The sequence below is a fragment of the Onychomys torridus genome, chromosome 8 (genome assembly GCF_903995425.1).
Source record: "Onychomys torridus chromosome 8, mOncTor1.1, whole genome shotgun sequence".
NCBI classification, from domain to species: Eukaryota; Metazoa; Chordata; class Mammalia; order Rodentia; family Cricetidae; genus Onychomys; species Onychomys torridus.
Genome location: NC_050450.1, coordinates 19,617,609 through 19,641,683, shown reverse-complemented (window position 1 = coordinate 19,641,683; position 24,075 = coordinate 19,617,609). Strand labels below are relative to the sequence as shown.

General features: G+C 41.9%; 1 protein-coding gene across 6 annotated transcripts in view; it reads right to left on the bottom strand.

Moving 5' to 3' along the window:
• Nucleotides 1-24,075, bottom strand: part of Luc7l (LUC7 like) — a 36,775-nt gene that overhangs the window by 565 nt on the left and 12,135 nt on the right. For 3 of the 6 annotated variants that reach the window (XM_036196234.1, XM_036196240.1, XM_036196237.1), the window contains 7 exons: nucleotides 21,147-21,245; nucleotides 12,703-12,813; nucleotides 11,631-11,774; nucleotides 5,554-5,730; nucleotides 3,503-3,591; nucleotides 1,868-1,897; nucleotides 1,144-1,311 (listed from right to left, as the gene is read on the bottom strand). In XM_036196234.1, coding sequence (XP_036052127.1) covers nucleotides 1,144-1,311; nucleotides 1,868-1,897; nucleotides 3,503-3,591; nucleotides 5,554-5,730; nucleotides 11,631-11,774; nucleotides 12,703-12,813; nucleotides 21,147-21,245 — 818 coding nt within the window. Of the gene's footprint in view, nucleotides 1-542; nucleotides 1,312-1,867; nucleotides 1,898-3,502; nucleotides 3,592-5,553; nucleotides 5,731-11,630; nucleotides 11,775-12,702; nucleotides 12,814-21,146; nucleotides 21,246-22,770; nucleotides 22,801-24,075 lie in introns of those variants that run through there. The other 3 variants (XM_036196238.1, XM_036196236.1, XM_036196239.1) reach the window with 3 other exon arrangements.

The following is a 24,075-nucleotide window of genomic DNA, read 5'->3' as shown; positions in this document are numbered from 1 at the left end:
GAGATCTACCTGCCTCTGCTTCCCAAGTACCAGATTAAAGGGTATGCACCACCACTGCTGCCTGGCCTCAGGTGCCTCTTAACAGATCAGAAGACAGCCAAGCCTGACTGCATCTGGTGTCTTAACTAATCACACAGGTAATCATTAAAACAAACAAAGGTAACCCTTTGAGCTGTGGATGGTGACTTGTACCTGTAATCTCACACTTAGGAGGGAGAGACAGGAGTGATTAGGTCTGAGGCCAGCCTGGGCTACAGAGTGAGATTTGGTCTCAAAAGTAACTAATAAAAAGTTAACATTTGAAAAGTTTAAGGGGCTGGAGAGATAGGTCAGGATATGATGCTCTTGTGGTGGACCAAGCTCATTTCCCAGCACCCATGCTGGGTATCAGAATCACCAGTAACTCTAGCTCCAGAGGATCCAAAACTCTTTTTTTGTACCTCAACAGCGCGTGCGCGTGCACACACACACACACCATACACGAACATTTGTGACATAATACATTAACACACACATAATAAAAATAAACCTTAAAAAATAAATAAATAAAAAGAAAAGATTTTTAATAAGGAAAGTTTTCAGTGTTTAACAGAAACAAAGCAAATGGGAATACAATAAAGTTATGCTTGTGGAATATGACCCAGTATGTAAAGACAATGGAAAAAGACAGAATGGAAAACCACATAAGTCAAGCATGGGGGTGTACACTTTTCATTTCAGCACTCGGGAAGCTGAAGCAGCAGGAGGCTCTTGAGTTCAAGACAACCTAGGTTACAAAGTGAGGGCCTGTCTCAAAACGAAACAAAACAAAAGTTACAGGAGAAGTAAGCAGGACCTGTTCAGGGCAAAACCTTAGCTGCTCTTTACCAAGTTAAAGTACTAAAAGCCCAGCCAAGTGCTGCCCAGAGGGCCATGTGAGAGCTCTTCAGCCTTATACTAGTCCAGCACTGGGTGCCACTCTCTATTCCTCAGGCACCAACACAGGGTGCTAGTCACCCACAGCCTGCCTCTCCACAAACCCAACCTTGTCCCTACCAGATGTAGTGGGCAAAAGGCCACCATGACAGACCCCAAAGGACTTGGGAACACAAAGAGAAAGGGCTTGCTCCTGGCTGCAGCTACTGAGGAAGTCAGAGTAGTTACTTGTATTTTGCACTCCGGTCCCTGGAAGCCCGGCGGTGACCCCGGCTATGGCTCCGGGAACGACTGCGATGGCGCCGGTGTCTATCTCGGGACCTGGAACGGGAAAACTTTCGCCGCTCTCGGGAGGTAGATCTAGATCGCCTCCGTCGTCGATCGCGGGATCGTGACCTGAAAAACCCAAATGATTTTGAGAGAAAGTCAATATTTCAAAGGCCTATCCCCATTCCTCCCCCTCTTAGTAGCTTCTGGCCTTCAGCTTTCCTGGGATTTCTCTCTTTCCTCCTACAAATTTACAATTTGGGACTAAAGAATTCCCTGAATTAATCTGATGGCCAAACCTGTCCCCTAAATAATGTCTCTTGAAAGCATAGGACTTAGCCAGGTGTGATGGGACATGCCTTCAGTCACAGTACTCAGGAGGCAGAGGCAAATAGGTAAGTCTCTAAAGTTGAGGCCAGCCTGGTCTACAAAGTCAGTCCCGGAACAGCCAGGGCTACACTGAGAAAACCTGTCTCGAAAAATCATTTGGACACACCTAGTTGGTCTGCAGGCCTGGGGAGGGGGAGGAGTAGTTTCTGTTGTGCTAAACCCTAACCAATTCCTATGCTCTTCATAAGCCAGCCTTGCCTACCAAAGTTGTGAAGCTGTAAACACCAATTATTAAATGTTTCTGCATAAAAAAAGCATTCAACCTGAGAATCTTGTGATGGATCCAGAAACCTACCTCCTGCGATCTCGGGTTCTTGATCCAGACCTAAACAGGAAAATAAAAACATCTTTAATCCCACCACCCAGGAGCTAGAGGCAGATGGATCCCTGACTCTGAAGCCAGCCTGGTCTACACAGAGTTCTAGGCTAGTCAAAGCAACTAGTGAGATTCTATCAAAACAAAAAAAGTGTCCTTCGAAAGAGCATAGCATGGTTATTTCTGGCTCTGATCTCTCCTTTGAACTCAAATTAGATCCAACACATCTACCTGAGTACTTCTCGGGCATCTCAAATTGAATATAGCCAAATTCTACCTACTATTCCTGGTTCCGTCTTCCCTATCCTAGTTAAGGGACAATCTCACATTAAAAACCAAGAGGCCAGCTGGGTGTGGAAGTGCACACCTTTAGTCTCAGCACAGAAAGAAAAAAAAAAAAAAGGAAAGCAAAGAAACCATGAGGCCAGCTTTATTCCTTCTCCTCACATAACTCCAAGTCTAACCCCGACAGCTTAGCCTAGACCACACCACCCACACTCTTCCTGCCTCCAAACTCCCATTACTACCTCACTGGTGTGGGGGCTTTTGCCCAACACCTTATACCCTACTTCTCAATGGGTAGGAACACATTCCAAGCACATATCTTATGGGAAAGTCTGCCCATTGGTCCCATAGGACCAATCAAAAAAAAAAAAAAAAAAGACAAAGCCCATATGAAGCCTCCACTCCTTCAGTCCAAAGCTGACTATTTTCCTACAGAAATGTACTGCCCTGAGACTGCATGCAGCTTAGCTACCAGCAACAGATCCACTTTTGCACTCCCTATTTGCTAAAAGCTCCATGCCCAGCTGTCAAGAGGAGCTGGCTCTGTGGGGTCCAAGGATGGCTGGGCAATGGTGGCACATGCCTTTAATCCCAGTACCCAGAAGGCAGAGGCAGGTGAAGTTGTGAGTTTGAGGTCAGCCTGGCAGCCTACAGAGCTAGTTTCAAGACAGCCAAGTCAACACAAAGAACCCGTCTTGAAAAACAAAAATAAACAAATAAACAACAACAACAAAAAGATAAACGATAACCCTCTCCCGTTTCTCCTTCCCTTGTCAGTCAATGTCATTCCTCACCAGACTGAATGTTATAAATTTAATTATTTTTCTTTTAAAATCCACCCCAGGGCCAGGTGTGATGGCACCTGCCCTAATCTCAGCTATTGGAAGGCAGAGGCAGGCGCATCTTTATAAATTCTAGGCCAGCCTGGATTACATAGTGAGAACCTATGTGGAGTGCCCAAAGGGAGTGGCACTATTAAGAAGTATGGCCTTGTTGGAGGAAGTGTGTCACTGTAGGGGCTTTGAGGTCTCCTAGGCTCAAGAGACCACCCAGGGAGGGTCTCAGACTACTACTTCTTATTGCCTGTGGGTCAAGATGTAAGAACAACGCTCAGTGCATGCTGAACCTCTGAACTGTAAGCGAGCTACCGCAATCAAACGTTTTCCTTTGGTCACAGTGTCTCTTCACAGCAATAAAAACCCTAACTAAGACACCTCATCTCAAAAGAAATAAACAAATAAATAGGGGCCAATTCTGTATATGCAAACACTGACAACTCCAGGTCACAACATAGCAAACAACACTACTTCCTGAGGATGGTCTACTTACCTCCTGCTTAGCCGCTCCTCTCGTTCTCTCTCCTCTCTTCTCCTCAAGCGATCCTGATTCCTCTTCTCCTGCTTTTCAGCCACAGTTTTCTAAATAAATGAAAAATGGGAAAATAAAGGAAAAGCAACTTTTAGGAAACAATATCCTATTCATTTTTTAACTAACAGAGAACAAATGGAAAACTCTTTACGATCATTTTATACATTTGGTGACAAATTACACAGCAGGGGCTGAACTTCTAAGTCACAGGGTATTGATCACAACACTTCAAACCAAGCCATAGAGTTAGCTGTTCATCCTGTAGTTCTCTACAAGCATTTTAGAAAACAAAGAAAACACTGAGTCCGATCACATACACCCAAGGTAGCCAGAAGTAGCTCACTTTTAATGTGGTAAGTGCTATGATAACATTAGCACAATTGCATGTTCAATTCATCAGGCTTGATCCTAAAGGCAACAGAAGGCTCTGGATACACTTTACCACCAAATCAGTATCAACTTGAGATAGCTGAAAAGTGTTAAGTACCTTTACAACCCACCATTAAAGTAACAAAAACCCTGTAATACATTATCTGGGCACAGTGAATGAAACAAAGTCCTGAATGGGGGAATAAGTCACACCTCTTGACACAAAAACCCACCAGTCTTCCCTGCTTAAAGCTGAGATAGCATGGAAAATCTCCATGTCCAGTGAGTAAATCAAGTACCCTCTAGATGAGAGGACAGAGCAAAGCCCAGGTAAGCTGTCCCAAAAAACTCTACACCTCCAACTATGGTCATCCTTCATCTGAGCTAGGCACACAGGATAGTCAGCTGCAAAGTTCCTTTTCACACTTCACCACAGCAGGTCTGGTTGAGAGCAGACCCCTAGGTGTGGCATCACTTCCTTCCCCACTCCTACCAGTCACCTCACATGACAAGGAAATCAAACTCAGACCCACAAAAGATGTAATGTAGTACATAAAATGCTACTGGGAAAATACTAGCAAATGTTTTTGTTGAGGCAAAGTCTCAACATATGAACCTTGAAATGGGAGATGATTTTAGAATTCTGAACTTCTGATAGGTAGTGGTAGCGTACACCTTTAATCCCAGCACTTGGGAGGCAAAAGCAGGTGGATCTCTGTGAGTTTGAGGCCAGCCTGAACTTCAGAGCAAGTTCCAGGACAGTCGGGGCTACACAGAGAAACCCTTTGGAAACAACAACAACAAAACAAACAAACAAACAAAAACCCTAGAAATACGTTGGTTATTTATAGTGTTCTGCCTACAGGCCAGAAGAGGGCACCAGATCTCACTAGGGATGGTTGTGAGCCACCATCTGGTGGCTGGGAATTAAACTCAGGACCTCAGGAAAAACAGCCAGTGCTCTTAACCACTGCCAGCCCTCATCTGTACTCTTTAAGTTTAAATATGTTTCTGAGGCTGGAGAGATGGCTCAGCAGTTAAAAGCACTGGCTGCTCTTCCAGAGGTCCTGAGTTCAATTCCCAGCAACTACATGGTAGTTCATAACCATCTCTAATGAGATCTGGTGCCTTCTTCTAGCCTGCAGGCATACATGCAGGCAGAACACGGTACACATTTAAAAAAAAACGAAAGAAAGGAAAAAAAAAAAAAAAAAAAAAAAAGAGGGGTTGGGGATTTAACTCAATGGTAGAGTGCTTGCCTAGCAAGTGCAAGGCCCTGGGTTCGGTCCTCAGATTCCCCCACGGGGGGGGGTGGGGGTTGGGGGGGGGGGGTGTTGGGGGGGGGGGGGAGGGGCGCACAAAAAAAAGACATAATAACAAAAAGAAAAAGGAAGAGTACAGATGACAGATGATTGCATGGTGGTGGTGGTGCATACCTTTAATCCCTGTACTCAGGAGGCAGAGGCAGGCAGATCTCTGTGAGTTCAAGACTAGCCTGGTCTACAAAGTGAGCTCCAGGGCAGCCAAAGCTGTTACACAGAGAAATCCTATCTCAAAAAACCAAAAGAAAAAAGAAAAAAACTGAAGGTGACTACAAGACATAAGACTCTAAAGAGTTCTCCAGAAAGAATGTATTAACATACCCTCAGCTGATCAAGCTTCTCTCGGATCTGAATGAACCCCAAGTGTAACTTGCCCCCGAAGTGGTCTGCAAGACGTCGGTCATTGTCATGGAGACCAAGGTAAGCTGAACAAACCTCACAGACACGGAGTTTTTGTTGTTGAAAACTGGATGCAGGCATGGAATTTCTGTATTCCTCCTATGGGGGGATAAAAAGATAAAGCTGAGGCATTTTAGAACTGTCACATTTCACTACATGTTGAAAACTGGATTGTTCACCTTTAGGTATGTTGGGAACTTTGATTTCACTATTCATTTTAAATGAACTAACATTTAGTGGGAGGCAGTTTTCTGAGTTCTACGACAGCCAGAGCTACACAGAGAAAGTTTTGAGAGAAAAAAAAGTATTAAAAACCCCTAACATTTATGTATGTCTTATCAAAAGCAACAAGGAACACTCAAAACACGGAGGTAAGAATGACTGTTCTGAGATGAGCAGGGAAGAGAGGACTTCAAAGTAAACAAAACGTGGGGCTGGAGAGAGATGGTTCAGCAGTTAAGAGTACCTGGTCCTCTTTCACGAGGAATAACAATCACCTATCTATAACTCCAGTTACAGGATCTTTTCTGGAGCACTAAACACATGCAGTGAGTCCATATAGGAAAAACACCCATATAAATAACTTTTTAACTTGAAAAAGACAAACAAACAAAAAATAGGGATAGAGAGATGGCTCTTAAGAACATACTGCTCACTGGGCAGTGGTGGTACACTCCTTTAATCCCAGCACTCAGGAGGCAGAGGCAGGTGTGAGTTCGAGGCCAGCCTGCGTTACAGAGTGAGTTCCAGGAAAGGCTCCAAAGCTACACAGAGGAAGCTCTGTCTCAAGGAGGAAAAAAAAAAATGTACACTGCTCATGCAGAAAACCTGAGTTCAATTCCCAGCACCCAAGTCAGGCAGTTTACAACCTGCAGTAATTCTAACTCAAGGGAGATCCAATGCCTCTAGCCCACCTCAACCACTTATACTCACATGCGTATACTCACACACATAGTAAACAAAAACTAGCAATCATAACAACTGTGTCCTGATACCCAGGAAATAAATATCTAATGCAGGTCTAAAAGATAATCTGAAAGGCCAAATCATTGACACCTAGAGAAAAGTACCCAACACATATTATGCATCCTCCAGAAACACTAAAATGTTTATAGAAAAATCTCTCATTCTGCCCAAAGCAAAGTACATCAAACAAAAGGAAAGAGACCTGGCATACTGCTACTAGTACATGCACACGAGTCAGAACACTGCTGCAAAACCCATCCTGAGGAAAACCATTCCTCTGTCCTATTTTTTGCAGACTGATCACACTTACATAGCCCTTACAGCTGGAACTCATGGAGATATGATTGTCTCAGCCTCCTGAGTGCTGGACTTAAAGGTGTGGCTACTGTCCCCTTCTTTGTTCAATGTGAAAGGGAAGGCTTGAATGTAAATGTAGCTGCTTCCATTAACTCACACGTTTAAAACATTCCCTAGGGAATGCAAGTTAAAATAAATACAGTCTCATACTGCTGGCTATGATAATCCTAACATGACCTGATTTATGTTAATCATAGCACCTTGGAGGTAGAAGCAGAAGTAAGCAGATCTCTGGGAGAACAAAATCAGCCTGATCTACATTACATTGTGAGTTCCAGGCCATCAGGACTTATCAAGTGAGACCCTATATAAAAACAAAAACAAACCAACCAAACAAGAAAGATCATCTACGTATGCACCATTACCCAGGAATTCTTCCAAGTAAATGTGACCCTGTGCCACCATGTATTAAGAATAAGGTTACCAGCTGGGCAGTGGTTGATCTCTGTGAGTTAGAAGACAGCCTGATCTAAAAGCAAGTTCCAGTCACACAGAGAAATCCTGACTCAAAAACAACAACAAAACACCAACAAACAAACAAACAAACAAACACCAACGTCGCTACCAAGAACTATCAGTAAATATTCTGTGTAGATAAAGCCTGTAGCAATACAGTGAATAAGATCTTGTCTTAGTTACTATTACTAATTAGTTAGGGTTACTATTGCTATATGAAACACCAAGACCAAAAGCAAGTTGGGGAGGAAAGAGTTTGTTTTATTTGGATTAGGGTTAGGTCTTTCACAGAAAGAACTCATGAACTGATGTGATCCTCCAACCTGTCCTAAGGGACTATAAAACATGTGTAATATAGACTATAGACTGTAGTGGGTAGCTGTTCTATGACCTTGAAGCACAGCCCCTAGAGAGGCAGCAGTTAACTGCTCTACCTGCCTACGACCTTGAATTACAAACCAATGGGGCGTGGCATGTCAGACCCTTAAGACCTGGAATGCACATAAGAATCACGCTCTCTCCCCTCATGGTTTTTGGATGTTGATACAAGGAACAGGCAGAAGACAGCTTGGATCATAGCTCAGTTTTCCAGGACCCTAAGATAAATCTCCCATGCTGTAGTGAGTTTTATCCCTAATAAATGTCTTGCCCTTTAAGCAGACTCCATGGATTTCTCACTTTATTAGACCCTCTTTAGGGCTGGAGATATGGCTCAGTAGTTAAGAGCACTAGCTGCTCTTCCAAGGTACCCAGGTTATATTCCTAGCACCCACAACCATCCAGCCCCAGGAGAGTCAATGCCCTCTTCATGTCTCTGCAGGCACATGGTATGTAAACACATGAAAGCAAAACATCTATCACATTAAAAAAATAATATTCTCATTATTTAGGCAGGGCTGGCCTGGAATGCCAGATCCTCCTGACTCAGACTCTCAAGTACTGGAATATATGGTATGGGTATCATTTTCTTTTCTTTTTGTTTTGTTTTGTTTTTTTGAGACAGGGTTTCTCTGTGTAGCTTTGTGCCGTTTTCCTGGAACTCACTTGGTAGCCCAGGCTGGCCTCAAACTCACAGAGATCTGCCTGACTCTGCCTCCCGAGTGCTGGGATTAAAGGCGTGAGCCACCACCACCCGGCTGGGTATCATTTTCTTAAAATCAGTTATCCAAATGAAGAGCCATTGAGTACACCACACCTGATCACCAGAGATCAGAGAAGGGTTTGTGGCTACAAAAGGACAATAGGAACTCTCTGTATTATTTCTTACATATTTTCTTTTAATTGGGGGTTATTGTGTGTGTGTGTGTGTGTGTGTGTGATGTGTAAATGAGTGCAGTAAAAACAGCAACCCACAGTTGCCTGAACCATTGAGGAGCTGCTAGTATTTGCTCCTCTACCAGGGTTTGAGGCATACTGTGCCTATATACCTGTAATCAAGAAGGATGCAGAGATCCCTCCTCTCTAGCCTAGGGAGTACTTGGCACCAGAAGGTACCTGAGGCATACCATCATCTCCATCTGTCACACTCATGGTGCTTCTGTACAGGATACAGTCCAAGCACTGGTTCCACAGTCTTTTTAGGGTAATTCTTTATTTACTTTTTGGTTTTTTGAGACAAGGGTTTCTCTGTGTAGTTTTGCGCCTTTCTTGGAACTCACTCTGTAGCCCAAGCTGGCCTTGAACTTACAGAGATCACTGTCTCTGCTCCCAAGTGCTGTGATTAAAAGCATGCGCCACCACTGCCCAGCTTTTTTTTTTTTTTTATATTTGCTAGGGAAATTCTATCAAGGCATCTCAGCTGTGTTATAAATCTTTTTTTGTCTTTTAAGCTAAGCAATTAAATAAGGATAGATGACACAGTGATGTCACCATCAAGTAAAAGTGGGTTAAGTGCCTACTGGGGAGATGAGGCATTATATCAGAACTATCCTGCTCTGCCTATCTGACCTTTGCTGCCAACTTTAATTCCAGTCACTTTTGGAGAACGACAGAAAAGCATAATCCTGATGGTCCCAACCTTCTTTTCCTGCTGCTGGGTTCATTGAGCATTGCTCTATCACCCAACAAAACCCTGGTACTATACAGGTTAGCTATAAATAAGAACCAGAGGCACAATAATATCTAAAAGTACAGCAGGCACCAGTCATGCATATACACACCATTTTCCTCATCACTTCCCCACCCCTGGACTTGCTGCTTTTAAAAACCTCATTTTCTCAAAGATCTAAGCTATGGCTTTCCAGGATACCCCCAACCTACCTATAGACCATCTCAAAGTCATCTCTCTCTAATTTTGTCTCTCTTATGAATCTATCTTCATCAAATCAATGGGAGGAAGAGGGCCTGGAGAGATGGTTCAGCAGCTAAAAGCACTTGTTGCTTTTCCAGGAGTCAGATTTGATTCCAGCACCCACCCAACAGCTTACAACTGTCTGCAATTCCAGTTCTAGAAGATCTGACACCCTTTTCTAGCCTCCATGGACACTGTACATATACATATAACCCAACAGATAGACCAGAAAGGAGTTTTAGGAGCAAATGTGTGGTAATATTTTGTTTGTGACCTAACAAGTAAAGCTTGCCTGAAAGATCAGAGTACAGAGTTAAGCCACTAGTTAGCCACAGAGGCCAGACAGTGGTAGCGTACACCTTTAATCCCAGCACTGTGGAGGCAGAGGCAGAAGGATTTCTGTGAGTTGAAGGCCACCCTGGGCTATACAAGATTGATCCAGTCTAAAAAGAGAAAAAAGCCAGGTAGTGGTGGCATATACCTTTGATCCCAGCCCTAGGGAGGTGGAGACAGTAAGTGATGGCTGAACAGAGAGGAAATGGTAGGTCACTCTCTTTCAGGTTGAGGAGTTGTTAAGGTAAGAGGTAGTGGCTGTGGCTTGTTCTTTTGTCTCGCTGATCTTTCAGCATTTACCCCTATATCTGACTCCTCGTTTTTATGATTAAGACCAATTAAGATTTGTGCTACACAAATGTCTATATAAGCTATATAAAAAATGGATACAGGTTCTTTTAACTTTCTCAAGTCCACAGAATATATAATACTAAAAGTAAACTGTGAGCTTTAGGGTAACAATGATGTCTAAATTTAGGTGTATTGATGATAACAAACATACCACTCTGGGGATGCTGACAATGGGAGAGCTGTGGAGGATAATTTGGAAATTTCTGTTCCTACCTGTGAACTTGTGACCACAGTCAGTCACGAAGATTATTATTTGGAATAAAAAGAACATAGATATGGCTTAACATTAGTCCAAATGGTCAACATTACTGAATTAGTATCACTTCCCTATCATCACTTTTCTTATTGTAGCCCAGATTGGCCACAAACTCACTATGTAGCCAAGGCTGGTTTTGAAATCCTGATCCTCATGCCCCCCCCCCCCCCAAGGACTGGGATTATAGGTGTGTCCACCTTGCCTGAACACTAATACTTCCCTTATCTTAAGACATTTCTTAGCTGGGCATAATGGCTCACATCTATAACTGGAAGACTCAAGTAGAAGGATTATTTTAAATTACAGTCCAGCTTTGGTTTTAGTTACACAGTGAGTTCTAAGTCAGCCAAGACTATAAAGTAAGACCATGTTTACAAAAAAAAGTTTACAAAAAAAAAAAAAAAAAAAAAAAAGCCTGGAAGTGGTGGCATACACCTTTATAATTCCAGCACTCAAGAGGCAGAGGCAGGAGGATCTCCGTGAGGTCAAGGACAACCTTTTCTACACAGTGAGTTCTAGGACAACTGCTAGGGCTGTTACGCAGAGAAATCCTGTTTGGGGGATGAGGGTTGGGGGGGGGGGTGATTGCTGCTATTCCAGAGAACCTGGGTTTGGCTCCCAGCATGCACATGGCAGCTTACAAACATGGGTAATTCCAGTTCTAGAGGAATCAATCCCCTCTTTTGGTCTCCTAGGGCACCAGACACGAACACATGCACATAGTACACACACATGTAAGCAAAACACTGATACACATAAAAGAAAATAAATAAAAGTTGAAACACACACACACACACACACACACACACACACACACACACACACACACACACAGAGAGACAAAGTGGTACATGCCTTTAATCCTAGCACCTGGGAGGGAGAAGCTAGAAAATCTTTGTGAGTTTAAGAACAGCCTTATCTGCATACCAAGTTCCAAAACCACCAGAGTTTTATAAAGAAACCGTATCTCAAAAACAATGAACAACCAACCTCTGCTTCTTTTTTCTTTGCACGAACTTTCTCCACTTCCATAAGGATCTTCTGGGACTCATCCACATTGCCTTCAGCTCCCAGCTGCTCTGCTTTAGCAAGGAGCTTTCCTATTTCTTCATTCAACTCATGTACTTTTTCTGCCTAAGGACAGAGAGTCAGATAAAAGCACCAAACATTAATACTTGGAGTGACAAAGAAAACAAGTATTCCTCTTCTCGATGCACGCCTGGCTTATTCCTCTGAAAATAAAGGAACGCCTTAAGATCCAGACTCAGTCACACATGCATCTTAGACTAAAAGCTCAGTGGCAATGTAACCAGTGGATTATAATCCAACTTTTGGATGAAAGCTTGGGGTGGGGATGTCAGGAGTTCAAGATCATTCTCACCAGCCTAAACCACAAAAGACCATCCCAGAACAAAACTTTGACATTTTTACTGTCATTACCATGTGCTCCATTACACGCTGTTTTTTTTTTTTTTTTTGCAGTGGAGCACATGCCACTCACTTTACAAGTGACATGTTGGTGACTTTCTCTATCACTTTGTCTTCTGGGCACGAGTAGTAAAATGTAATTTTTTTTTCAAGACAGGGTTTCTCTGTAGCTTTGGAGCCTGTCCTACTAGCCCTGTAGACCAGGCTGGCCTCAAACTCACAGATATCCGCCTGCCTCCGCCTCCTTGAGTGCTGGGATTATAGGCATGCACCACCACCGCCCGGCTAAAATGTCAATGTTTAACACACAAAACTTAGGTTGCAAACAAAATACCTTATTACTTGGACATCTCAGCACACTAGCATCTTCTTTTAATTAGTAAGTGCATATAACCTAGTTAATGCTTCTGTGCTGGGCATGGTGGTGCATGCCTTTAATCCCAGCATTCACGAGGCAGGCAACTCTCTGAGTTCAAGGGAAAAAAAGGAAGGGAAGAAGGCTCCTGTGCACACAAATACTTATCAAAGACCATATCCACTGGGAACAGCCAAAGCAGAAAGCACTATCTACCCATAATCCCCAAATAGTGTGAGGGTGAGACAAAAAGTTAGTTATACCAGTCACTAAATATACCTTTGCAGAAACTTCTGCACTGATCTCCTCCTGTGTTTCTGCCAACCGCTTCTTGGCAAGTTCAGTTCTCCGATCACACTCTGCAATGAAGGACTCTAAGTGATCCATGGCCTAGTTTGAGAAAAGCAGAGAGCTATGATCAACATTTCATAGATTTATTTATTTGGTCATTGTTAATGGTTTTTAGCACTTCCTCTTTTGGGAAGAGGAGTGCTGGAGATTAAACCCAAGACCACAAGTACACTAAGAAGGCACTCTACTGAATTACATCTGCAGACCTGTTTCTCCAGACAAACTCCCACAGACCAGGCTAGCCCAAAACTTGCTATGTACTCCAGACTGGCCTTGAACGCACAATCTTCTTGCCTTAGCCTCAAAGTGCTGGATGACAGGTGTGCACACCACATTCTACTAATAATACAGTATTTTGTCTTGGCATATATATATATGTTTTGTTCTTTTGTTTTGAGACAGGGTCAAACTATGTAGCCCTTGAGGGAATGAAAATACTCCCTCTGAATATTAGGCAGACACATGCCCCTAATCCTACCACTAAGGAGGAAGAGACAGGCACATCTCTTTGAGTTCCAGGCCAACCAGGGTTACATATGAGACCTGGTTTCATAAAAAATAAAAAATTTAAATTGCAATCCCTATCTCTGCTATTGGCATTTATAGTGATAACATGAGCTGATACTCTACTTGCAAATATATTATGATAGTTAACATAATTTTAATCATCTTAACCAAATGACTATCTGATTTACTTATTTCCAAAATTTGTAGAAGGATCTCCAATTCTCTGTAACATTACCAAGAAAGTGGACTGAGGGGAGGTAGGGATAGGTGGCTCTCCTGGGCTTCTCAATCAGTCAATCTGATCTAGCTGGCACATCCTAGGCCATTGAGAGACAATGTCTCAAATAACAATGTGAGGGGCTGGTAAGATATAAGACAGTTAAGGGGCTGGAGAGATGGCTCAGAGGTTAAGAGCACTGACTGTTCTTCCAGAGGTCCTGAGTTCAATTCCCAGCAACCACATGGTGGCTCACAACCATCTGTAATGAGATCTGGTGCCCTCTTCTGGCCTGCAGGGATACATAATAAATAAATTGGGGGGAAAAAAAAAGATGTAAGACAGTTCAGTGGGTAAGGGCACTGGAGACCAAACCTGATTAATCTGAGTTCAGTCCTTTGGAACCCACATGATGGAAAGAGAGAACCTATTCCCAAAAGTGTGTGTTCATATACATACTAGCAAATAAAAGTAAGTAAATAAATAAGTAAATAAATAAAAAGAAACAACAAAAATCCACAAATGGGCAGCACCTACAGAAAACAACCAAAGTTGTCATCTGGTCTCCATAGGACCACAGCAGGAGGCTGAGGCAGGAGGATTATTATGAGTTAGAGGCCAGTTTGGGGCTATAGTATAGAATAATGAGAGGCAACTCACATGTAGACGGGAAGTTCATCATAGAAGTATTAAGACTGAATCTGATTCCTAGAACTCAATAAAATGGTAAGAGACAGCCAGGAAGTGGTAGCCAACACTTTTAATCCCAGCACTGGGGAGGGAGGGGCAGGAGAATCTATGAGTTCCAGGACAGCCAAGGGCAAATACACTGTGAGGCTCTGTCTCAAAACAGAAAGGAAGGAATGAACAAACGAGAGAAGGAAAGGGAAGATGTGGCCTATGTTGTTTGCTACTGTAAGCTGTACTTCTGAAAAGATGAAGAGCTGGTCACCTGTCCTTACCCAGAATATCAGCTCTCAATACAGGATCCTGAGGTACCCTCAAGTCCACTCAAGCAGTGCTCCCCTACTGTATACTCAGCATAGTACATGTAGGGCAGATCAATGAATCACTCATAAGAGTCATGCAGAGCCACACCTTCATCAACTAAAATGCCTCTATCTTAAGCAGATTCTAGGTATAATGATAATAGACTCAAATGTCTGAAAATCTAAAAAATAAATGGTAACACAACAAAACAACCCAGATCATGCAGTGTCTTCTAACAGGCATGCTCTTTATTATTTTTTTAAAAGATTTAATTTATTTATTACATATATAGTGTTCTGTCTGCATGTATGCCTGCAGACCAGAAGAGGGCACCAGATCTCATTACAGATGGTTGTGAGCCACCATGTGGTTGCCAGGAACTGAACTCAGGACCTCTGGAAAAGCAGCCAATGCTCTTAACCTCTGAGCCATCTCTCCAGCCCAGGCATGCTCTTTATAAAGCAAGTCTGTTTTGCTGTCCCTTTCTCTCCTTTCAAAGTGTTTTAAGTGTAGTTTAGTTAAACAATGACAAATTTAAATGGTAGAAAAAGATGAGTCTGAACTCAGATTCCTTTTTTGTTTTTTAAATTTTGGAGGGGGGTTTTCAAAACAGGGTTTCTCTGTGTAGCCCTGGCTGTCCTGGAACTATGTTATGTAAAACCAGACTGGTCGGGGCTGGGGATTTAGCTCAGTGGTAGAGTGCTTGCCTAGCAAGCACAAGGCCCTGGGTTTGGTCCTCAGCTTCAACAACAAAAAACAAAAACAAAAACAAAACAGACTGGTCTTAAACATGAGTGATCTGTCTCCCTCTCTGACCCCCCAGTGTTAGGATTAAAGGTGTGCACTACCACCACTGGCAAAACCTTAAGATTCTAATCACAATCTACCACTTACTAGAATGTCTACACTGGTCTCATAGGGCAGTACTATGAAACCAGTTTCTAAGAGCACCCAGGCATATTCAGCCCTGCATGATATCCAGATAACTCTATTCTATGCTCTCTTCCTTCCAAACTTCGAGCCTACAAACAAGGCCACAGGACAGAGTAAAAACACTTCACCAGTGAAGTGATGCCTAGTATGTGTAAAGGTTAAGTTCAATTCCCAGAACTGTTTTTGAAAAAGGAGAGGGAGCAAACTAGAGCAGGTATAGCGCTACACATTTTTAATTCCAGCATCAGAGAGAGAGAGAGAGAGTGAGGAAGATGAAGGCTTGCACTGACTATACATAGGTCAGCCTATGCTATATGAGGTCCTGCCTAGTGCCGGGACGGTGATGGCACATGCCTTTAATCTCAGCACATGGGAGGCAGAGGCAGGAGGATCAAGGCCAGCCTGATCTACATAGTTCCAGGACAGCCAGGGATACACAATAAAACCCTGACTTGGGGGAAAGGGGGTAGACCCTGCCTAAAAGGAAAAAAAAGGGGGGGGGGAACCACACTGAAGAGATGACGCAAGTGGTTAAGAGCACTGGCTGTTCTGCACACTCATGGAAGTTCATAACCATCTAACTCCAGTCCTAGGGGATCCAATCCCTTGTCTGGCTTTCGTGGAGACCAAGTATGCATGTGATCCACAGACATACACGCAAGTGAAATATTCATACACATTAAAATAAACATTAAAAAATTTAAAGAATAAAAAAGGAAAGCATCAGTAATTCAAGTAACTTGCTTTGGATTTTAGGTTATTTTGTTTTGGGGGAGAACAGAAAACAGGGTTATATTATATATATATATATATATATATATATATATATATATATATATATATATATATATATATCCTGGCGAGCTCTAAACTTTGCTATGCCAGTCTTAAACAACAAACCCCTTGCCTTAGCTTCCTGAGTGCTGGGATTATAGGTGAATATTCTCAGTTTTAATATTCTTGTAGAAAAATATCGGGTTGGGGATTTAGCTCAGTGGTAGAGCGCTTGACTAGCAAGTGCAAGGCCCTGGGTTCGGTCCTCAGCTCAAAATAAAAAGAAAAATATCTACATAACTTTAGGCAAATGTCTGTAATTTCAGCACTTCAAAACAAGAGTCAATCCATAGCTACAAAGAAAGTTTAAAATTAGCCCTGGCTACATGAACCCTGCCACCTCCCGCCTCGGAAAAGGAGGAGCCGGGTGGCAATAGCGCACACCTTTAATCCCAGCACTCAAGAAGCAGAGCCAGGCCTCGGAACTACTGAATTGGAGGCCAGCCTGGTCTACAGAGCAAGATCCAGGACAGATACCAAAATTACAGAGAAACCCTGTCTCAAAAAAACAAACAAACAAACAAAAACAAGATAAAAAAAAAACTTTTTAAAAGTAAGCTGGCATGGTAACATACTCCTTAAATCCCAGGGATAGACTAATGTAGATCTCCTAGTGAGATTCACAACAGCCACAACTACATTGCAAAACCTTATATCAAATAATAACCACCAAAAAAAAAATTTGTAGTGAGAATAACTTATATACAATGTTTGAATTTACCTGTGACATCATTCTAGAAATTTTCTATGAAAGCAACATCCACACCTTTTTTTTTTTTTTTTTTGCTAGCATAGAGTATCACAAGGACATGCTCCTTCTGGGAACTGCTCTGAAATATGGCTAAAAGAAGATCAACCAAAGTATGTTTGCAACAGTAATATTAACCTGATGCTTTGGCTGTCTCCAGAGGACAAGGAAGGCATGTATTTTTATAGACAAGCTATGCATTCCTCTATTTAGAAATACATGATCACTAAAGAGAACCAAAAAAGAGTACTTTGTGGGACTGGTGAGGTGGCCCAATGGTTAAAAACCAAAGCTGTTCTTGAATAAGACCCAAGGTGATTCAAAACTGTATGTAATTTCAATTCCAAAGGGATCTGCCTTCTCTGGCTTCCTCAGGCACCTGAACTCATATACACATACCCACATACAGACACATACATATATTTAAAATAAATCTTTTTTAAAGTGCTTTGTGTCTATATTACTCAAGCAATTTGGGAGGGAAGGGTAGACAGTGGAGCTAGAGGCCCCACATGAGAAAAGGATTCCATTGAGCTCACCTTCAACTCACATCATATCCAAAATCTATGCTCTTCTGCTGCACAGTAGTAAACAAGTATTTTTATTTTTTATTGTTAATTATGTATATATGTTCATGTCTGTATGTGGATAAGCACATGAGTGCAGGTATCCAGGGAGTCCAGAGAGAGCAGTGGATCTCCTGGAGCTGGAGTTACAGGTAGTTGTGAGCCATTCAACGTGAGTGATAGGAACCAAGTTCCAGTCTTCTGCAAGAGAAGTATGTGCTCTAACCTCTGAGACAACCTCTCCAGTCCCATTAAACCAGTTCTCGGCCAGGCAGTGGTGGCACACGCCTATGATCCCAGCACTAGGGAGGCAGAGGCAGGCAGATCTCTGTGAGTTTGAGGCCAGCCTGGTCTACAAAGCCAGTTCCAGGAAAGGCACAAAGCTACACAGAGAAACCCTGTCTCGAAAAACAAAACAAACAAACAAAAAAACAGTTCTCAACACCAATGTCCATAATCCCTCCTATAAATAGATGTTTTATTGTTATTTTTTCACTAATTGCAAATGACCCAATAAACAGCTCATACAGTCTCATACTTCTCACACACACAAGTATCTTTCTTTCTTTCTTTCTTTCTTTTTTTTTTTTTTTGGTTTTTTCGAAACAAGGTTTCTCTGTGTAGCTTTGGTGCCTGTCCTGGATCTCACTCTGTAGCCCAGGCTGGCCTTGAACTCAGAGATCCGCCTGCCTCTGCCTCCTGAGTGCTGGGATCAAAGGCGTGCATCACCACTGCCCGGCTCCACACAAGTATTTCTTTTGAGCAATTCCTTTTCTCCCTCTCACCCTCCCTCCCACTTCTCTCTTTCCTTTTTTTTTTTTTTTTTTTTGTTTTGTTTTGTTTTTTTTTTTTCAAGACAGAGTTTCTCTGTGTAGTCCTGGCCATCCCAGAACTCACTCTGTAGACCAGGCTGGTCTCGAACTCACAGAGATATGCCTGCCTCTGAATCCCTAGTGCTAGGATTAAAGGCGTGTGCCACCGCCTGGCCCCCTTCTCTTTTTTTTTTGAAGGTGCTAGAGATCAAACCCAGAACCTTCCACAAGCTATGCAAATGCTCTACCACTAAGCATACTCTACCTTTAGAAAATGCTGAGCAATTTTAAACAATTATTTACAAGTAATCCAAAGGATATCAATATTTTAAATTTATAAGAGATATGATGAGTTCTCAAAGTCATATAAAATACCTACTCAAGGAGCTTGCTTGATGGTACATGCCTATAATCCTCTCACTGAGGCAAGATTTTGAGCTCGATACAAAACTGAACTACTTAGTAAAATTCATTAAAATACCAACTCAAGAGGTTGGGGAGATGGCTTGGCTTAGTTAAGTGTTTGCTATCCAAGCATGGGGACCTGAGTTCAATCCCCAGCACTCATTAAAATCTTGGTGTAGTCAAGAGTGGTGGTGCTGTCTTAAATTCCAGCACTCAGGAGGAAAAGGCAGGTGGGTCTCTTGTGAGTCTGAGGGCAGCCTAGTCAACAATAGTGAGTTCCAAGAAAACCATTACTATGTTATGTTAAGGAACCTTGTCTCAAAAAAAAAAAAGGTTGGGGATTTAGCTCAGTGGTAGGGCACTTGGCTAGCAAGCGCAAGGCCCTGGGTTCGGTCCTCAGTTCTCGCCAAAAAAAAAAAAAAAAAAAAAAAAAGTGGAAGAGAGAGCTTGTTATAGAAGCACATACCTATAATCCCTATCTCAAAATTAAATTTAAAAAATTTTAATGGATATTTTGCCTGCATGTATGTCTACATACCCCATGTGTACTATACTGGCAAGTAGAATGCTTGCCTATTAGCAGAGGGAGAGGATGAGAACTTAGCTACACACCAAGCCTGAGCTACATGAAATACTATCTCAAAAGAGAAAGAATTTTGTATGTAAAAAATTAGCCAGGTGGTGGTGGTACACGCCTTTAATCCCAGCACTCAGAAGGAAGGTGGAGCCAGGCGGATCTCTGAGTTCGAGGCCAGCCTGGTTTACAGAGTGAGCACCAGGACAGGCACCAAAACTACACAGAGAAACCCTGTCTCAACAAACCAAAAAGAAAAAGGAAAAAAAAAAAAAAAAAGAAGAAAAGAGAGAGAAACCCTGTCTCGAAAAAACAAAAGAAAAACCCAAAACAGAAAAAAGGAAATTAGAGCATCCCTGTACATATTTCAAATAATTTGTCTTAATTTACAAGATTATTTTACACATGTCAATATTATATGTAACTTTTCTATTGAAAAACAAAAAAGGTATTTAACACATACATTTACAACATAAAATGATTATAAAAAGTTAACACAATCATGAACTCAGTTATGTTTACTTGAAAATACTTCAGCCCTATTCTCTTTCAAAATCTCTAAAATACAAGTCTTACCCAATCACAATATTATACATTAGGTTCTAAAATTTACATATCTTACAAGGGAAAATATGCCCCTGTTGGCTGTCATTTCCCCTATTTCTCCCAACTATAGATGTGGGAATCCTTGATGTGCTAATATTTTTAATTTTATATTTTTATGTGTGTGTTGTGGGGAATGCATGTGTCGCATGTGAAGATCAAAGGACATCTTGAGGGAATTTTTTGCTTCCACAATGTAGGCCCTAGTGATTGAACTCAAGTCGTCAAGCCTGACAGCAAGCCTTTTTACCCATTAATCCATCTTGTCAGCCTCATTGAATTACTTTTTTTTTTCTTTTTAAAATTTCTTTATTCATTACATAGACAGTGTTCTGCCTGCATGTCAGAAGAGGGGCACCAGATCTCATTGCAGGTGGTTGTAAGCCACCATGTGGTTGCTGGGAATTGAGCTTAAGACCTCAGGAGGGGGCTGGAGAGATGGCTCAGAGGTTAAAAGCACTGATTGTTCTTCCAGGTCTTGAGTTCAATCCCCAGCAACCATATGGTGGCTCACAACCATCTATAATGAAATGATACTCTCTTCTTTCATGCAGACAGAACACTGTACACACAATAAATAAATAAACCTAAAAAAAAAAAGGTCGCCAAGGGCTGTATTCATTTTTCTCTTATAAGAAATATAGGGCTGGGTGGTGGGGGCACTCTCCTTTAATCCCAGCACTAGGGAGGCAGAGCCAGGCAGATCTCTGTGCGTTCAAGGCCAGTCTGGTCTACAGAGCAAGATCCAGAACAAGCACCAAAAGTACACAGAGAAACTGTCTCGAAAAAACAAACAAAAAAATTTCCAGGGTTTGGGGATATAGTATAATTGGCAGAATGCTTGCCTAACATGCATGAGGCTCTGAGTTCAACTGCCAACACTACATAGATGGCTCACTAAATCTCAGCACTCAAAGGGAAGAGGCTCAGGAGTTCAAGATTATCCTTGGTGGCATAGCATGTGCTACCAGCATGGGCTATATGCGACACATAAAAAAGCAAACATGAAATTCAATACAGTTGTTAAGAGTCACATGAATATAAGATGGCATCTGCTGTGTTCTAGAAATTAAGATTCTTAACAAGTGCTTATTTAATTATTTTGCTTTATAACTTACAAACACTACTTTTAACAATGATTGATATTTTGCAGCAGGGTAAATAAACATTTAAAAAGACTTACATCTAATTCAAAAAACAGGTCTCTTTCTTTACTTGCAATCTCATAATCTGCTCGGAGGGCCAAGTCGTGGATTTTGGTACATTCTCCTAAATCCATGCGCTGTAGGGGAAAAAAAAATAACACTTACTCATTCTAGAAAGCATGTAATTAAAATTTAGAATTTTAACTTTCATTGAAATAAACAATATAGTTTTATAGATAATAAATTAAGAAACGGACCAAATATAATGGTATATACTGATAATCTCCAGTTTAGAGGCTGAGTGGCAACAGGATAGTAAATTCAAGGCCAACGTGAGCTACATAAGCCCATTTCCAAAGAAAGAAATGAAGCTAGGCTCATTTCTGTAACTGGAGTCCTTGGTAAAAGGTAGGCGGGTCAGGAATGCAAGGTCATCTTCAGCTACATAGTAAGTTCAAGGTCAGCACAGGCAACAGGAGGCCATATCTCATCAGCAAAAAAAGAAACAAGATATAACCTTTTATTTAGCTGGGCAGTTGTGGCATACACCTTTAATCCCAGAACCCAGGTGGCAGAGGCAGGTGGATCCTGAGCTCGAGGCCAACCTGGTCTATACAGTGAGTTCCAGGACAGCCAGGGCCACACAGAGAAATCCTGTCTCAGAAAAAATATATATATTTATTTTATGTGTTTTGCTTGACGCCTTCAGAAGTCAGAAGTGGCCTTCAGAAGTCAGAACAAAGCCGGGCGGTGATAGCACACACCTGTAATCCCAGCACTTGGGAGGCAGACCAAGGCGGATCTCTGTGAGTTCAAGGCCAGCCTGGTCTACAGAGCAAGATCCAGGACAGGCACCAAAACTACACAGAGAAACCCTGTCTTGGGAAAAAAAAAAAAAAAAAAAAAAAAAAAGTCAGAATTAGTAGGCATGATAGTGCATTTCTTTTCTTTAACCCCAGCACTTGGGAAAACTGTGTTCCAGGGCTATATAGAGACCCTGTCTCAAAAACAAAACAAAAAAACCCCCAAATATTAGCCTTTGCCAATTTTACTTTTATTTTTCCATTATCACAAACATCCAATGAAGAGGAATGCAAGATATGGGATTGGTAAGGGCAAAAATACAGTTCACTGTAGCAAGTTTCTAGGCAGTACTCGAAATCTTGACTAGTCAAGATGCTCCATGCTGGAAGTAGTAATCCACCTCTAATCTCAGTGTTTAGGAGGCAAAGGCAAGTGGATCTCTGTGAGGAATCATCCTGGTCTACATAGAGAGACCTTGTCTCCAAAAATGGGGGGTCAGTGGGTGTGGGGTGGGGACAAGATACAAAGAAATCAGGTTTTGATAACTGTATTATAAATCTTTGTTTACTAAAGGGAATAGAGTACAGGCTGAATCAGAGCCCACAGTAAGCATCCTCTTTTTCTTTGGATGTCCCATAACCATTCATAACTCTAGTCCCAGGGTATCTGACACCTCTTCTGACCTCCAAGGGCACCAGACACAAATGTTGCACATAAATATATATCCAGGCAAAACATTCATACACATAAAATAGATAAACATAAAATAAATATTCTCCTAATCATTAACAGCCCAGATTTATAATTTAGGTGCCCAGTTTGCGAAATAAGAGGTTTTGGACTGGAAAGATGGCTCACAGGTTAAGAGTACTGGCTGCTCTTCCAGAGGTCCTGAGTTCAATTCCCAGCAACTACATGGTGGCTCATAACCATCTGTAATGAGATCTGGTGCCCTCTTCTGGCCTGCAGACATACATGCAGACAGAACATTGTATACATAATAAATAAATAAATCTTTTTAAAAAAGTGTATATTGTCATTGGCTACAATGCATTATTATGTATTCTAATCACATGTATAATTTTGGAGTTTGTAATGTTTACATAAATCCTAAGTACAGGACTGTGCAGATATCTCCTGCTCTGGTTGTCTAAATAGCAACAGGAAATTTTTACCCTGAAACTTATGGCATCAAGTCAGAGGGCATGGTAACAAAATCACTATGAGAGACAGGAAGATCAGGAGTTCGGGCTCAGATTCAACTGTATAGTGATTTTGAGGTCAGCATATGACCTCAAAATATAACCTTGACTCATACACAAAAAGTAGGCAGGGATGGCTGGGGAGATGGCTCAGTTGGTAAGAACATGTGCTTGCTGCCCAAACATGAATGTTTAGAACCCATCACCCATTTAATAATCCCGGCACAGCCAACATCAATCTGTAACCACAGCACTGGGTGAAAGTGGAGGAGGGTTTGATGCTGTTTTACTGGCTGACCACCCAGCCAGAACTCCATAAGCTCTGGGTACAATGAGCTCCAGGCTCAGTAAAGCTCTCTGTCTTGCCAGGTGGTGATGTGGCACTTTTAATTCCAGCACTCAGGAGGAAGAGGCAGGCAGACCTCTGTGAATTGGAAGCTAGCCTGGTCTACAGAGCAAGTCCCAGGACAGCCAGGGCTACCCGGAGAAATCCTGTCTCAAAAAAACAAACAAAAAGACTCTCTGGGGGCTGGAGAGATGGCTCAGCAGTTAAAGAGCACTGATTGTTCTTCCAGAGGTCCTGAGTTCAATTCCCAGGAACCACATGGTGGCTTACAACCATCCATAGTGAGATCTGGTGCTCTCTTCTGGCCTACAAGCACACATGCAGGCAGAACACGGTATACATAATTTAAATAAATCTAAAAAAAAAAAAAAACTGTCTCAAGGGACTAGGTGACTAGTAATAATATGACAACAGTCACAATCCTCTGGCCTCTGCTTGAGTGCATGAACACACACATGCATAAATACAATAATACAAATTTTTTTAATCCATGATTCACCATGAAATGTTTTCTTTGGCACACATATATTCATATAACCAGTGGTTGGTTTTACATTCTTCATAATAGTTGTGAAGTCTTAAACTGGTCCTCTGTAAGACTTTTCACTCTAAGTA